The sequence below is a fragment of the Drosophila navojoa genome, chromosome 5, assembly GCF_054131105.1.
Source record: "Drosophila navojoa isolate 15081-1374.11 chromosome 5, UAZ_NAV_1.0, whole genome shotgun sequence".
NCBI classification, from domain to species: domain Eukaryota; kingdom Metazoa; phylum Arthropoda; class Insecta; order Diptera; family Drosophilidae; genus Drosophila; species Drosophila navojoa.
In genome coordinates, this window is record NC_142893.1 from 8,671,958 (window position 1) to 8,686,038 (window position 14,081).

Consider the following 14,081-nt stretch of genomic DNA (forward strand, 5'->3'; position numbering starts at 1 on the left):
TCGATCGAGCAAACCAAAATGGCGCCCAGCTTGTGGCAGTTGACAGTTGCCAGTTGACAGTTGCCGCTCACTTCCGGTTAATGTTGCTATCGGACTGCACTTAAACCAAATATTTGCCTCTATAGAATATGGCAATGGGTAATTGCTTTGCCTCGGCAATTCAAAGTCAATGTCAGTAATTGATGTTGCACACTTCAGACATTTTATATGTACAATTGCTCGTTTATAGCTTACAGTTATGCGGCTTTGTCTGTGTGCCACGAGTGTTTCAATTTTCTCTCTTATTCTTTTTTCCAATATATACATACCATACATATGTATTTATCGCGCCAGCATCGGTCAAAATTTATAGGCACTGAGGGCAATCCGCAGCTCAACGATGCTTGAAATGAATTTCTTGTGAACAACTCGGCGCTTGTCTCGCTTTATCTGTCTCTGTATTGTCTGCCTGGCAGATCGTTTAACTGCGCAGAACAAACATAGGCATACATACATACATACATACATACATATATGTAAAGCATATTCCCAACACATTTGCTCGCACTTGTAGCTGTATCGTACGTAGTTCAGCGTAATTAAAATTCGTTGCGATAATTAATATCTGACAAGCTTATTTCTGCAACAATCAAATGATTTCAATGTCAATAGCTTGTATATAGTCCTAATCATTCAGAGATATGTACGTACATACACAGTAAATGACAATAAGATTATAAAAGCGTTTGTGATCGTTTTAATTGAACGAAGAATTTGAATTATTAATTATTAGCATTCATTTCAAAATGTATTTGCTGCATTCCAGAAAAACACTACACTCATTGTTCAATTTATTTTATTCCAGCCTTTGAATGTGACAATAAATTGCGCCAAGTCGATATTTTTTATTAAATGTCATCGATATTGCACAGCCTTCTCAGTTCATCTCCAATTCGGAGTCCGTAACTGACAATAATTCATCGTCGAATAACAATTGCTCCTACCTCTTTCAATTCATACAAATTTAAAAAACGTAGTATAATATAATTATTAATATTAATATTTAATATATTATTATAATTTGTTTGTCTTAATCGCATGATATACAATTTAACATCTAATAGACATCAAAGTAATCTATCGTCAGCACTATTTGGCAATCTATCGCAACACCTGTGGGATGCAATATATCGATATGTTATGCTTATCAAAGCTGTATTCCCAACTAACTAGACAGCTCTATACTTTCAGCTGGCAGCGCAGTCGAAAAAAATGAGGTCGCGAAGTCAGTTTTCCGGCTTTATATTAATTTTAATTAATTTAATTAGTCAAAATAACGCACAGTCCAATGAAGTGGTCGGCTGTGGTGGCTTCATCAAAAGCCATGCAGAAATAGACTTTTCCAAGGTGGAAATAAAACTGTACGTGGTGACTTTCATTAATGGAATCGTAAATCATTGATAAGCATTTTTCCAATTTGATTTTAGCTTGACCAAGCAGGGCTCACTGAAGGATAAAACCGATTGCTCGCCATCGAATGGCTACTATTTCCTGCCCATCTATGACAAGGGTGAATATTTGCTAAGCATTGCACCACCTCCCGGTTGGAGCTTCGAGCCGGAACACGTTGAGCTCAATTTCGATGGCAAGAATGACGTGTGCAGTCAGGGCAAAGATGTTAATTTCGTATTCAAGGGCTTTGGCATTACGGGCAAGGTGGTCTTAGCCACCGGAAGCGGTGCACGGGATGTAGATGTGGAGTTGAAGTCGGAGCAAGGTGACATTCGCCGCACCAAAACGGACATCAATGGTGTCTTCTTCTTTACACCAATTATACCCGGCAAATATGTGGTGCGTGCCAGCCATGCCAGGTGGCATTTCGCCAAGGCAGAGCACAATGTGGTTGTGGTCAGTGGCAACACGGAGCTGCCAGCTAACTCTTTGGTGGTATCTGGCTTTGATATCAATGGACGTTTCGATACCAGCTCCCAATTGCCGGCTAATCTTGCTGTGGCGCTCTATAAAAAAAAGGGCGTAAGTAGATGAAAAGTCCAATATGTTATATTATGGGATCATATTATATTCTTCTCTTCTCTCCCACAGCAATCTCTACCGACCAAATGTGCCAATTCGCCCACTGCGCCGGCGAACAAGCTCAACAACGATTACGAAAGCGCCGCCGCTTGCTATTCGCTGGTCGAGAAGGGTGAATATAGCTTCAAGGATGTGCCCACAGGCAAATACTTGATACAGGCCATTAACGAGAACCAAAACTTGAAACTTCATCTGACGCCGAGCTTTTTGGAGGTGGACTTGGGCAAGGATACGCTGCAGATCAAAGAGGAGTTCAAGATTAGCGGCTTTACAGTCTCCGGCCAGGTGCTGAGCTCCGCGGACGGTGCCTCACTAAAGTCAGCTATTGTCAAGCTGAACAAGGAAAAGGTCGCCGAAACAGATGCCACTGGCACGTATACGCTGGAGAACATTAAAGCGGGCAGCTACAACATTGAAGTCGAGTATCCACAGCTGCAATTCGAGCCGGTGCAGGTGAAGACGCAGATTGCTACGCCCAAACTGCCCACAATTGTGCCTTCCGCTTACGAAGTGTGCGGCAAAGTCGTCTCTCCGAAATCCTATGTCGTTGGCATCACGAAAATCGGCTCCACCTTCCATACGACAACTACCACGAAAGCAGAGAGCGGCATCTGGTGTGCCTATCTGCCCGCCGGTAAATACAACATTGAAGTCCTCACCACGGAACTGGATAAGACGAGCGGTGTTCAGTTCTTCCCTGTGCAACAGCAGACCGAAGTGCGAGATGCGCCCGTGAATGGCATTATCTTCTCGCAGCTGCGTGCCACCATTCGAGGTGAGCTGCAGTGCCTGCCGGATGCCACGGCCACTTGCACCTCAGCAGAGATTACGCTACAGGGCCTCGATGCCACCGGACAGCCCACGGACAACAAATGGAAGGCCAGGGCATATCGTGAGTAGAGCATTCAATTTGCCGGCTCGCATCGGTTTTAACGAGCTCCTCTATGCAGGTGGAAAATATACTTTTAAGGATGTGCTGCCTGGTCCCTATGAGATAACGATTCCACAGGGCAATCTGTGCTATGAATCAACGCGAGTCTTCCTAAATGTCGCCGCTGCAGAGGAGACGGCGCCGCCCTTCATACACAAGGGCTACGAAGTGTCCATCATATCTAGTCATCGAGCGCTGGTAAACTTTTGTAATATACTTCATTTTATTTTCTCCGCTAACAATTATTTCTTTAATTACAGATGCGTTACGTGCATGTCACCGGACCTTCGGAACCCAAGGCACCCATTGAAACCCTAAAGATTCTTTCAGGCGTGAACACTTTCTGCGTTTCTAAATACGGCAGCTACGACTTTAAGCTGGAAGGCTGTCACATTTACGATGATTCGTTGCCCAGTAAATTCATCACTCCAGAACCAGATCAGCTGCAGACGTTGATTGTCAATGCCATTGCCCACAAGACGGGCGTGCGCGTCCTGTCCACAGACCCCAATGTGGATTCTCTGAAACTAGCTGTGGAATCGCAATCGCTGGGCAAACAAATTGTCACGCCAGTAGCTGAGGCGCATAAGGTGGATGGAAAATTCGCATTCCGCTACGAGACGTATCTGAAGCCAGAGGAAATTCTGAACGTTAAGCCATTGAGTGATGTCCTTTTGTTTACGCCACAGCATCAGCAGATCGTTGGCAGCAGTGATTGCGTTGATATTGCCTTCAATTTTGTGGCCACGCGAGGACTCATCTTACGCGGCAAAGTAGTGCCCGCAATTAAGGATGCCAAGATCACGCTGAGTTTTCCCGAGCAACCTGAACTTGAACCCATTGAAGTGCTCAGCTCCATTACAGGTGAATTCAAATTTGGGCCTATCGATGAGACGCTCAAATTCGAGCTGTCCGCTGAGAAGGAATCCTATGTATTCAGCGAATACAATCGCCAGTCGAACTCCTTCAGCGCACACAAACTCTGTGAGATTGAGGTGTCGGTACAGGACGATGCCGGTCAGCCACTGAGCGGAGTGTTGCTCTCGCTGAGCGGCGGTGAAAGCTATCGCAAGAATCTGGTCACTGGAGACAAGGGCGCCATCAATTTCAATTCGCTGTCGCCTTCACAGTACTTCCTGCGACCCATGATGAAGGAATACAAGTTCGAGCCGAATTCCAAAATAATTGACATCAAGGATGGCGAAACCGTGCAGGTTGCCCTAACGTAAGAACTATTGAGAGCGTATTTATATAACTCCTATTAATGGATTACCTTTTGCAGTGGCACTCGTTATGCTTACTCTATTTTCGGCACAATCACATCCCTCAATGGCGATCCCTTTCCGGAGGTTAATGTACAGGCCATCGCAACAGAGAGCTGCCAGCATCAGCAAGAGGAGGCATTCAGCGAAACCAATGGACAATATCGCATTCGGGGCCTTCAGCCCGGCTGCACGTACACCGTTCGCGTGGTGACGGATGATGAGAAAGTGTATCGCTCGATACCGGAAAACCACACAGTTACCGTTGCCAATGAGGATGTGCGAAATATAAATTTGATCGCTGTCAATCCTATCAACATTGTGGATGTTACGGCCAGAATTATGGCCTCACATAACGATTTCTACAAGACGTTGCGCATTGTGATGTACAAGCAGGGAGCCTCTGATTCGCCGGTGTTTTCTCAGCGTGTGGCGTCTCCGTTAAATCCCAAGTCTAGCTACAATCCGGGCATTATGGTGTATTTCCCGCGTATACCGCGCGACGGCAAGACCTATGTGGTGGAGCTGCAATCGACGCTCTCGGAGAAGACGTACTCCTACAAGCTGCCCTCCTTCACCTTTGTGGCGGACAGATGTTCCGTCTATGTGAAGCTGGATTTCAATGCAGAGGTGCGCTCCACTGAAGCTGATCTCAATCAGAATTCCATATCAGCACTGGTGCTCATTGCACTGGTGGCCATTGCCTTCTTCAAACAGGACTTGGCTGTCAATTTCCTCAACTTTGTGTGGAGCAAGCTGAACGACATTGTCGCTGATATCGCCCAAAGGCAGAAGGGAAAGGCGGCCGTCCGCAAAAACGAGCCCATCAATCAGCGAGAGATCGAGCAGATGGCCGATCAGATAAATGCCATTAAAAAGAAAAAGGTCAAAAAGACTTAAACCAGCCCTCACAAATTTTAGTCACCATCGGTATTCGGTTTTCCTATTTTTCTTTTCTTTTACTTTTGTTTTCTATTTAAATTTGCTCCTGAGATTTTCGGATCTAATATACAAATTTAGCATTTGTTTGATTGCATTTTCCGAACCAAATAACGGTAGTTGTTTTTTTTTTTAAAGCTGAGGCAAGTTTATTTTGTTCATCATTCTTATAGCTAAAATAAATAATTAAATAAATAAAATAAATAAATATTAATGGGCGTTCTACTGTGTCAAAATGTGTTCGGCAATGGGATTGAGCATTCGATCTCCCCGACGGCGCTTCAGCTGCGTGTGGCGACGTTCGGCCTGTAAGTTGATTTCATTTTGGTCCTCGGCCGTGCTTTCCTGATTGGTTGATTCGCTGGCTTCTGTGGCTTCGTCCTCTTCAGCAGCTGGTGCAATCTCTGGCTCTGTGCTCTCCACGAACACACATTCGGGATTCACAGCGGCGCACTCCTGGAAGTTGGTAGCTCGCTTATGTGGATTGCGTGAGTTGGTGTACTTCTCAAAGAAGCCGCGGCCAACAATGCGGAATGCCATGCTGGTCAGCGGATTCAGCTTGGAGCGGAACTCCATCTCGCAGACGAAGCGGCGACGACAAGCCTTGGAATCCAGACCCAAAAATGCGAACATAAACTCGGCAATTCTATTCAAGAAATAAAGCTTATAAATAAATTTGATTAGATAAGCTTCAACTGTTGCTCACTGTTCTTCGGCAGGCTGCTGGCGTGCAACACTCTCAGAGATCTCCTCATCAATGATCTCCACTTGATCCTCCTGATCAGCTTCCACATTATCCTCCACATCGAAGTTATCAATGCTGCGTCTGCCTCGGCGAAGCGTATTAGGCCCATCAGCGGGTCCAGTCGGCCCACTGGGTGCAGAACTTATTGGAGAATCGCTGTGTATATCAGACACAATATCGGAGTTGGAAGAGTAACCCGAGTAGCTCGAGTAGCCCGAGTAGGGATCAAAAGAGGGACTCGAATCGTACGAGGAAGGTGATCCATAATGCTCGTGCTCATGCTCATGATGATGTTCAAGAGAGTATGGAATATGATCTTGGGTAAAGGATGGGGGGCTGGATACAAAAATAATTTAATATAGATAAAATGATTGGAAGATTCAGTGCTTACGGATGATCAAGAATCACCTCCTGATTGCATCGGGCGTGGGGCCAGAAGTAGCGCAGACCCAAGTAAATGGCGCTACCCACAAAGAAAGACACGATGACTACTTTCACCTTGATCCAATAGGCAATGGCCAATGGCCACAGATGGCGAACTATAAATGAAAATCAAATCTGATTAGATAACAGATAACAGATAAGACAGCACTTTCACTGAACACGAACAGAACCCAATGCTAGTCTACTGATCTACGACAATTTACAATTGTCGAATTGTGGCGCCGATTGAAAGTGAAAAGTGTTAATTGATTATTATTGAACGGTACGTGCACATCGTGATGATCCAATTGGAAGAGATATATACATATGACCAGCCCACTGACTGGGCTGGGAAACTTTCAAAAAGAAAGTCTTCACTTGTTGATTAGCAGGCGGACAACCAAATAGCTTAGAATGCGATTAAACATGTTTCAAATGTGCTAATTGTTACCGCTCTACTATTGCATAGTAATAATAAATGTAATATTTCGATGGACTGCAATTGACACCAGAATCGATGCTGTCCAATCAAAGTCACCCGGTATATAAATACATAGTACTAATTGTATAGTTTATCGAGAAGTAGAAACTTACACCATAAGCGATGGCGATGACGACGTGTGCGTCCTTCGAATTCCAACAGATCTCGGCCAGTATTAAGTAATGTTTCCATATCCATATCCGTGTTCGTATTCATAACTTGAGTCTCAGCATTTTCCGGCGTTTCATCGCAGAATACCAAAGTGAAATAGACCACAAGCAGCACCGCCGCATACCATATCGTTGTTTTATTCATTATTTTCTTGAGTTTATATTCCTGTGTTTGGGTATATCACTGTATCACTTGCACAGTTGCTGCAGAACTGATGATGCACTCTACGCCGGGTCCAACATTTATATACCTCTGCCCATTCGCTTTACTGTTGTTGCTTATCCCAAGTTCAGGGTGATAATTGATAGTGGAGTCATTGTGGCTTTATCCAACAGCTTTTAACACATGCGTAGCTGGTGGATGATGACAAGCAGGGAACGTTTTTTTTTTTATTATTTTTTCTTAATGTCTAGAGCATGCATTTGAAATGAAATGCTAACGAAATTTCTTTAAACTGGCGGAATTTCACTTTCCATAAATCGTGCTTTATATTTTCTTTAGCTACTTTTGTTTTTATGCTTACCTATAAATTAGTGAATATTATGAAATGCATACGCAGTTTCTGTTTTGTGGTTTTTTTTTTCACATAATTAATATGTGCAAAAATATATTTATATATAAAATATTTGCTATTCTCACAAAGACTTGTTATTGGTACTGTGTACCATTTCAAATTCTCTACATTTCGCGGACTTTGATAACATTTTTGTGTTTGTAGCCCTGGTTTCTGCAGCACAGTTCTTGCACTAATTAAGAAAGTATCGATTCCTTGCGAGCTGTTTATGTTTCATGTTTATGTCGTTCAGCCATTCTTATACAAAATAAACATGTCCAGCGACAAGAAGTCAAATGAATTGGATACAAATCCTGCGCCAGATCCTCAAGCACCAATAACCCGCAAAGGTTTTCTAATATCACTCAAGAACAGCGGCACGCCCATGCCCATACCGGAACAAAATGTGGTTTGTATTAAATGAACATTTTGTCGTGTGCCGGCTTCTTCTATTTCCTTATCAATATTTTTTCAGTATGGCCGTTGCCGTCCAGTTTCCGAATTTGAGAAGCTCAACCGTGTGGGCGAAGGCAGCTATGGTATTGTATGTAAGTGCATAGTCAACACAATTGTACTCGCATCATTACTGAATCTCTTTTGTTTAGATCGAGCGCGCGACACTCGCAGTGGAGAAATTGTGGCTCTTAAGAGGGTACGCATGGACCAGGAGAAGGATGGTTTGCCTGTTAGTGGACTGCGTGAAATAATGATACTAAAGCGTTGTCAGCACGAGAATATTGTACGACTGCGAGAAGTTGTGGTGGGCAAAAGTCTGGACAGGTAAGAGGAAGAGACGATTTTGAGAGACTTCTGTAAATTGTAATATGCTCTCGCTTAGCATCTTCTTGGTAATGGACTTCTGCGAGCAGGATCTCGCCTCAGTGCTAGATAATATGTCACAGCCATTTACGGAATCGGAGGTGAAGTGCATAACGCTGCAGGTGCTGCGCGCCTTGAAGTATATGCATGACCGTTATATAATACATCGAGATCTGAAGGTCTCCAACCTGCTAATGACGGACAAAGGCTGCATCAAAGTGGGTAAGTATGGGCTAAACTTGATACTTCGTCATACATCATATATAAACACAATCTCAATTTCAGCTGATTTTGGCCTTGCTCGTTTGTTTGGCGACCCTCCAAAGCCAATGACGCCACAAATGGTCACCCTTTGGTATCGTGCACCGGAGCTGTTGCTGGGCTCTAGAACTCACACGACTTCGATTGATATGTGGGCTTTCGGTTGCATTCTGGGAGAACTGTTGTTAGGGAAGCCGCTGCTGCCGGGCACCTCGGAAATCGCACAACTGGACATGATTATTGATCTGCTGGGCGCTCCGTCTGAATCGATTTGGCCCGGCTATAAAGATTTGCCTGCCGTACAGAACTTTACGTTTAGCCAACAGCCGTACAATAAATTAAAAACGAAATTCCAAATGCTTGGCCCAGGGGGCAGAAGTCTGCTACACTCGCTATTCATCTACAATCCTAGCACGCGAGGCACAGCCGAAGATTGCTTGAACAGTAAATATTTTACTGAGCCGCCACAGCGTAAGTCGAGTTTCTTTATATAATATCAACTTATTTTTAATAAATTCTTTTCTATTTTGTGTAGCTTGTGATCCGCGCATGATGCCCACTTTTCCACAGCATCGCAATAATATTGCGCCTCCGCAACCGCCAACTTCTGCAGATATTCCCATTTCTCATTTACTGGATGTGTTTATTAAAAGACAACGTTTAGAATAAAAACCTTGTTAAAAAATTTAAAAACTAATTTAATAATATTGCTTGCCTCAGATCAAGTCTGCTTTAACAACTTTTAGACTCAGGATTAAAATTAAATAGGAAATCAATATTGTAAGAATTTTAAGTTATGATTGGCAATATTATTGAAAAATTGTTAGGACCAATTGCCGTCTGTTAATGCACTTTCAGCTTTTGAAAGTTAACAGAAAATGTTAGATTTATCGAATTGGTTGAACGGTAAACAGCTTTGTTCATTTCAGTTCCGCTTTTGTGAACCATCCGATTGAACTTATTCCGGAGCCCAGACATCAGACACCAGCCAAAATGACCAAAGATGTGGATAGCGCGGAAAGAGATAATAATATTGGTGTTGTTACCGTTAATAACGAGACAAACGGTCTAATTCGGATGGAAAATAAATCGAATGACGCTGTTGCATTAGAGACAAACGGCACTGGAAATGGTGAAAATAATTCGGAGTCGAATTCGCCCCAACCCCACGGAATTCAAAACAATGAGGATGATGCTTCGGATGCTGATGAGAATGAGCTGTTAATGCGCATGCGTGGTGATGCTGTTGGCGAGACAATGTTCAGCAAGAAATTTATATTACAGACATTGATGCAACTCAGCCAGCAGGTACCACATACAGCATTGGAACTGGAGTTGGAAGATGATTTGTGCAAGGTGTGGGATATGTCTGTCTCTCCGGAAGTAGTTGCTCTGCTACTAGAGAATGATGCCATCGAGCTAATTATGTTTGCCATTTCCTCCAGCGAGGATGTGCGTCTGTATGAGATTCTCATTGGACTGCTGGGGAACATGTGCGCGCAAGTGGAGTGTGTGGAGCAGCTGACGGCACGCGCTGATTGGATTGAAATGCTACTGAAACTAAGCACCTGCATGGATACGAGCATGCTGATCCAGTTGATGCGTGTATATCAATATGTGATGGCGCATGTGGTCAGTGGCAAGGAACAACTGGGCATAGAGTGGTACATTTGCTTTGCCGCCTTCGAGGGCTCAGCAAAGAATCTCGGCTTTATACTGCAGCAGTCAGTGAGCGATGAGCTCCTGTTGGCCGCCCTTAAAGCCATTAATGCTGTGTTGGCAAGCTGTGCCCTGGTCGAGGAAGAGAACGCCCAGACGCCGGATCTCAATTTAAAGCCCTTCTCGGAAGTATTTTTAGTACAGGAGCTTTGCGAGGGCGTTAACAATGCTTTTATTCGTCTAATGCGTGATGATATGGCAAAGCAGGCGGATGAAGTGGATGGAATCGTTACCGATCAGCCACCTCTCACCGTCGATCCGAATGGTATTGACGATGATGGGGACGAGATGAGTACACCAAAAATAAACTGCGACATCGAAGTAATTCAAACCTACCTCAATATATGCACGATACTGGTGCAACTGCCGGAGGCGCAGATGTCCATGGATGTGTATACACCCAGCATTATGTTTTGTTTGACCCGCATTTTACTATTCCTGCAGCAGCCAAATCAGCTGTTACCACTGGGCGAGCGACAGGAGGAGTATCTGGAGGACCTAGCACATATATGCAGCGTAAGCGAAATACATACAAATAATGCAAATCTTTAAAGTAAAAACAAATTTCTTTTACAGTGTCTTAAATATTTCTATGACAAGGCAGCCTTTGCCCATTTACTTGGTGTGTGGACAATTTTACGTCAGCATATTGAAGACTATACCGAATACGATGAAAATGATTTTGAATCTTACGAGGATGAACCTCGTTCACAGTATGAGGAAAACGCTTTTAAAGTGTTGCGCCTATTGGCGCACATGCTCGTCCGCGCGGATGTTCCAATTCTAGTTAGGGATATACAAGAAATTGATGCTATGAAAGTGGATATGTTTCGAGCTGCCTTGCAGACGGAACAGGTGGATGATGTACTGATTCAGAGGGCACATCAGCGCCTTGGCGTGGTTTTAAACGAAGTAGCTGGCAAAGCCAAATAATACTCATAAAAACTGGACTGAAAAATTGTTGCATAAATGCACAATACATACATATTAATACATATTTCTTATACTTATAACTACTTATATACATACATACGAGCAGACATACGTACATATATTCATAATGAAAGATACTATAAATATTTGTAATATCTTAAATTTATTCATTTGGTTTCATTTTTTGCCTCAGCATATCGGTCCACGATTGCTTGCCAAGACGCACTCCATTCTCTCCTGTAGTGCTAATTACCAGATGATGCTCATTCTCATTGTTTAGCAAAAACTTGCTTTTGTCTTCACTCAATGCATGGGAGACATGGTCCAGCTCGTTGTTAAGGTTAACCTGACTGGCTTTAACTTCTATATTAATATTCTCTATTGCCTCGGATATATTGATTATGGCCTCGTCAATCAGATTCTGTGCCACAATCTCACTTTTGCCATTCAGCTCAGAGAGCTGGAGATTCATGCTGCCACCTTTAGAGAACACATTCAGGTTTCCATGGACGCCAGCTAGAAAAGGAGAGATATTCTGAATTATTCCACAGACAAGAAAATGTCCATACTCACTCATCTTCAGATCACCCGCTTGGTGAACATATACTTCGCTAGTTTTGTGCACATTCTTGAGCTCCATGCTGCCCGTTGTCGTCTCAAACTTTGACTTCTCTACGTAGCAGCAGTCTGTATTGATGTCACCCGCCTGTGTGGAGCATTTTAGGCTGTCACCCTGCAGCTTGTCCAAATTGATGTTCTGAGCAGCAATACATAAATTACATTGTGGATACTGGATACCTTAGGTACCTACTCCGTTCTCTGTTTCGATTTCGGTGCTCTTGCCTAGCAGCGTTCCCTCACAGACGATGTTGCCGTTTTTGCTGTTCAGCGATATTTCTGTGGCTCGCACATTCCTGGTGAATATATCGCCAGCTGCCTTAATCTTAAGTACCTCGCCTTGTATACCCTGCACGGTTACTTTTTCTTTTGCTTCTAGGTTGACGTCGGCACGCACGGGAATCTTTAGAAGGCATTTAAAATGCGATTTCTGTTCGTTTAGCTTTTTAACCAAGACATTGACAACCTTGTCGTCGTCCTCAACATCCATATTCAGATCGACATTTGAGTTGGATACGGGACCACCAGTTAGTTGGGCTATAATTACATCTCCACTGGTATACACATGGACATCGGCGGGCTCCACATGGATGGGAATATCCGATTTGATATTAATGAGTGCATAGGGGTTTACATAACGCAGCAATTCCTTGTGCACCATGCGTCGACTGTGTGCCATGGCTCCCTTTGGTTTTTTGGCGTAGTTACGGCAGTATGCTTGTATTGTTTTTGGTGGTGACCAAAACAAACGTTGCAAAATTTGCATTATTTATAAATATGCCGCTAGCGCTACTGGTTTGCTTACAGATGTTTACTAAACAGCTGTTTTTATGATAAGTTACTCAACACTAATGCTGCAGTCCATTGTGCAGCACTACTTTTCGATTTTGCATTACTGCTTCTACAGTGTATTGTCCAGCACTCATTTTTTGAGGCTTAGTCAACACTGTGTTTATCCAGTCCAGTTGGAGTTTTTCAGTGTTCTTCGACGGGTGTGTTAAAATTTGTGGTGCGCAGTAAAGAAAAATCGAGTGAATAACCCCGTACAAATATTAAAATTATACGAAAATGTCTGGAAAAGATAGATTACCGATTTTCCCGTCTCGTGGCGCCCAAATGTTAATGAAGGCCCGTCTTGCGGGTGCTCAGAAAGGTCATGGCCTGTTGAAGAAAAAAGCTGATGCATTGCAAATGCGCTTCCGTATGATTCTTGGCAAAATCATCGAGACGAAAACTTTGATGGGCGATGTTATGAAAGAGGCCGCCTTCTCGCTGGCTGAAGCCAAGTTCACATCGGGCGACATCAATCAGGTGGTGCTGCAAAACGTGACCAAAGCCCAAATCAAGATACGTACCAAGAAAGACAACGTCGCTGGTGTTACGCTGCCCGTGTTCGAGTCTTATCAGGATGGCGCTGATACTTATGAGCTGGCTGGTCTGGCCCGTGGTGGACAACAGCTGGCCAAATTGAAAAAGAATTACCAGAGCGCCGTCAAGCTACTCGTTGAGCTGGCTTCGCTCCAGACCTCCTTTGTCACCCTCGACGAGGTTATCAAGATCACGAATCGTCGTGTCAACGCCATTGAGCATGTCATCATACCTCGTATCGATCGTACGTTGGCGTACATCATCTCGGAGCTGGATGAGCTTGAGCGTGAGGAGTTCTACCGCTTGAAAAAGATTCAGGACAAGAAGCGTGAAGCCCGCCAGAAGGCAGATGCCAAGAAAGCAGAGCTTCTTGAACAGGGCATCGATGTCCGTCAGCAAGCGAACATACTCGATGAGGGCGATGATGATGTTCTCTTCTAAGTATTAATCCCATACGTGTTTACGTGTGTGTGTGTATTCCAGCAATATGTTATTGTTAAACTTCAAGAAAAAATATTTGTTCTGTTTCCATTTTTAAACCGCAAAAGAAAATCCCAAACAAAAACTTATTGTATGTAAAATGTAGCTACTGGCAAACTTTGTAAGCTTAAAGTATATAGTCTAATTCCAATAAGAAAAATGTATGTATTCCAATTTTGTAGTTATGTAGCACTCAAATCATACATTAAAGTCTTTTGTTGTTCTAAAATTGTTATAATTTCTACTGAAAAGTGCATAAAATTGTGGGAGTCTCAATGGAAAAAATGGGTCATCTGACTAGATTT

General features: G+C 43.4%; 7 protein-coding genes across 7 annotated transcripts in view; 4 read left to right on the plus strand and 3 right to left on the minus strand.

The window, feature by feature from the left end:
* LOC108654956 (thymidylate kinase) overlaps positions 1-14,081 on the minus strand; it is a 101,019-nt gene that overhangs the window by 66,032 nt on the left and 20,906 nt on the right. The window lies entirely within an intron of this gene.
* LOC108654986 (BOS complex subunit NOMO3) lies at positions 1,190-5,423 on the plus strand. The gene is made up of 6 exons (XM_018106621.3): positions 1,190-1,400; positions 1,467-2,013; positions 2,083-2,965; positions 3,024-3,202; positions 3,265-4,229; positions 4,287-5,423. Exons 1-6 carry the CDS (start codon positions 1,252-1,254, stop codon positions 5,164-5,166), a joined length of 3,603 nt encoding a protein of 1,200 aa, XP_017962110.1. The 5' UTR covers positions 1,190-1,251; the 3' UTR covers positions 5,167-5,423.
* Positions 5,289-7,596, minus strand: LOC108653117 (uncharacterized). Its single transcript, XM_018103431.3, has 4 exons — positions 6,968-7,596; positions 6,342-6,489; positions 5,912-6,286; positions 5,289-5,851 (listed from the first exon to the last, which is right to left on the minus strand). Exons 1-4 carry the CDS (start codon positions 7,167-7,169, stop codon positions 5,428-5,430), a joined length of 1,149 nt encoding a protein of 382 aa, XP_017958920.1. The 5' UTR covers positions 7,170-7,596; the 3' UTR covers positions 5,289-5,427.
* Positions 7,760-9,351, plus strand: Cdc2rk (cyclin-dependent kinase 10). The gene is made up of 6 exons (XM_018106815.3): positions 7,760-7,987; positions 8,054-8,126; positions 8,184-8,358; positions 8,417-8,619; positions 8,683-9,129; positions 9,194-9,351. Exons 1-6 carry the CDS (start codon positions 7,808-7,810, stop codon positions 9,325-9,327), a joined length of 1,212 nt encoding a protein of 403 aa, XP_017962304.1. The 5' UTR covers positions 7,760-7,807; the 3' UTR covers positions 9,328-9,351.
* On the plus strand, positions 9,564-11,476 carry LOC108655104 (uncharacterized). The gene is made up of 2 exons (XM_018106814.3): positions 9,564-10,893; positions 10,954-11,476. The coding sequence occupies exons 1-2, from the start codon at positions 9,652-9,654 to the stop codon at positions 11,308-11,310; spliced, it is 1,599 nt and encodes a 532-aa protein (XP_017962303.1). The 5' UTR covers positions 9,564-9,651; the 3' UTR covers positions 11,311-11,476.
* On the minus strand, positions 11,455-12,783 carry LOC108654930 (uncharacterized). Its single transcript, XM_018106542.2, has 3 exons — positions 12,122-12,783; positions 11,884-12,067; positions 11,455-11,826 (listed from the first exon to the last, which is right to left on the minus strand). The coding sequence occupies exons 1-3, from the start codon at positions 12,692-12,694 to the stop codon at positions 11,474-11,476; spliced, it is 1,110 nt and encodes a 369-aa protein (XP_017962031.1). The 5' UTR covers positions 12,695-12,783; the 3' UTR covers positions 11,455-11,473.
* Vha36-1 (V-type proton ATPase subunit Vha36-1) lies at positions 12,872-14,005 on the plus strand. The gene has a single exon (XM_018106543.3). It carries the CDS (start codon positions 12,997-12,999, stop codon positions 13,735-13,737), a length of 741 nt encoding a protein of 246 aa, XP_017962032.1. The 5' UTR covers positions 12,872-12,996; the 3' UTR covers positions 13,738-14,005.

Bases quoted from the DNA above. Each gene is read 5' to 3' on its own strand.
- Cdc2rk (XM_018106815.3), top strand. From the start codon at position 7,808: ATGTTTCATGTTTATGTCGTTCAGCCATTCTTATACAAAATAAACATG. The intron at 8,620-8,682 runs GTAAGTATGGGC...TCTCAATTTCAG, and splicing joins CAAAGGCTGCATCAAAGTGG to CTGATTTTGGCCTTGCTCGT. The intron at 9,130-9,193 runs GTAAGTCGAGTT...TATTTTGTGTAG, and splicing joins TTTTACTGAGCCGCCACAGC to CTTGTGATCCGCGCATGATG.
- Vha36-1 (XM_018106543.3), top strand. From the start codon at position 12,997: ATGTCTGGAAAAGATAGATTACCGATTTTCCCGTCTCGTGGCGCCCAA.
- LOC108653117 (XM_018103431.3), bottom strand. From the start codon at position 7,169: ATGAATAAAACAACGATATGGTATGCGGCGGTGCTGCTTGTGGTCTAT. The intron at 6,490-6,967 runs GTAAGTTTCTAC...TTTCATTTATAG, and splicing joins TCATCGCCATCGCTTATGGT to TTCGCCATCTGTGGCCATTG. The intron at 6,287-6,341 runs GTAAGCACTGAA...TTTTGTATCCAG, and splicing joins GAGGTGATTCTTGATCATCC to CCCCCCATCCTTTACCCAAG.
- LOC108655104 (XM_018106814.3), top strand. From the start codon at position 9,652: ATGACCAAAGATGTGGATAGCGCGGAAAGAGATAATAATATTGGTGTT. The intron at 10,894-10,953 runs GTAAGCGAAATA...TTTCTTTTACAG, and splicing joins ACCTAGCACATATATGCAGC to TGTCTTAAATATTTCTATGA.
- LOC108654986 (XM_018106621.3), top strand. From the start codon at position 1,252: ATGAGGTCGCGAAGTCAGTTTTCCGGCTTTATATTAATTTTAATTAAT. The intron at 2,966-3,023 runs GTGAGTAGAGCA...TCCTCTATGCAG, and splicing joins ATGGAAGGCCAGGGCATATC to GTGGAAAATATACTTTTAAG. The intron at 4,230-4,286 runs GTAAGAACTATT...TACCTTTTGCAG, and splicing joins ACCGTGCAGGTTGCCCTAAC to TGGCACTCGTTATGCTTACT.
- LOC108654930 (XM_018106542.2), bottom strand. From the start codon at position 12,694: ATGCAAATTTTGCAACGTTTGTTTTGGTCACCACCAAAAACAATACAA. The intron at 12,068-12,121 runs GTAGGTACCTAA...ATTGCTGCTCAG, and splicing joins AAATCGAAACAGAGAACGGA to AACATCAATTTGGACAAGCT. The intron at 11,827-11,883 runs GTGAGTATGGAC...CTCCTTTTCTAG, and splicing joins AGCGGGTGATCTGAAGATGA to CTGGCGTCCATGGAAACCTG.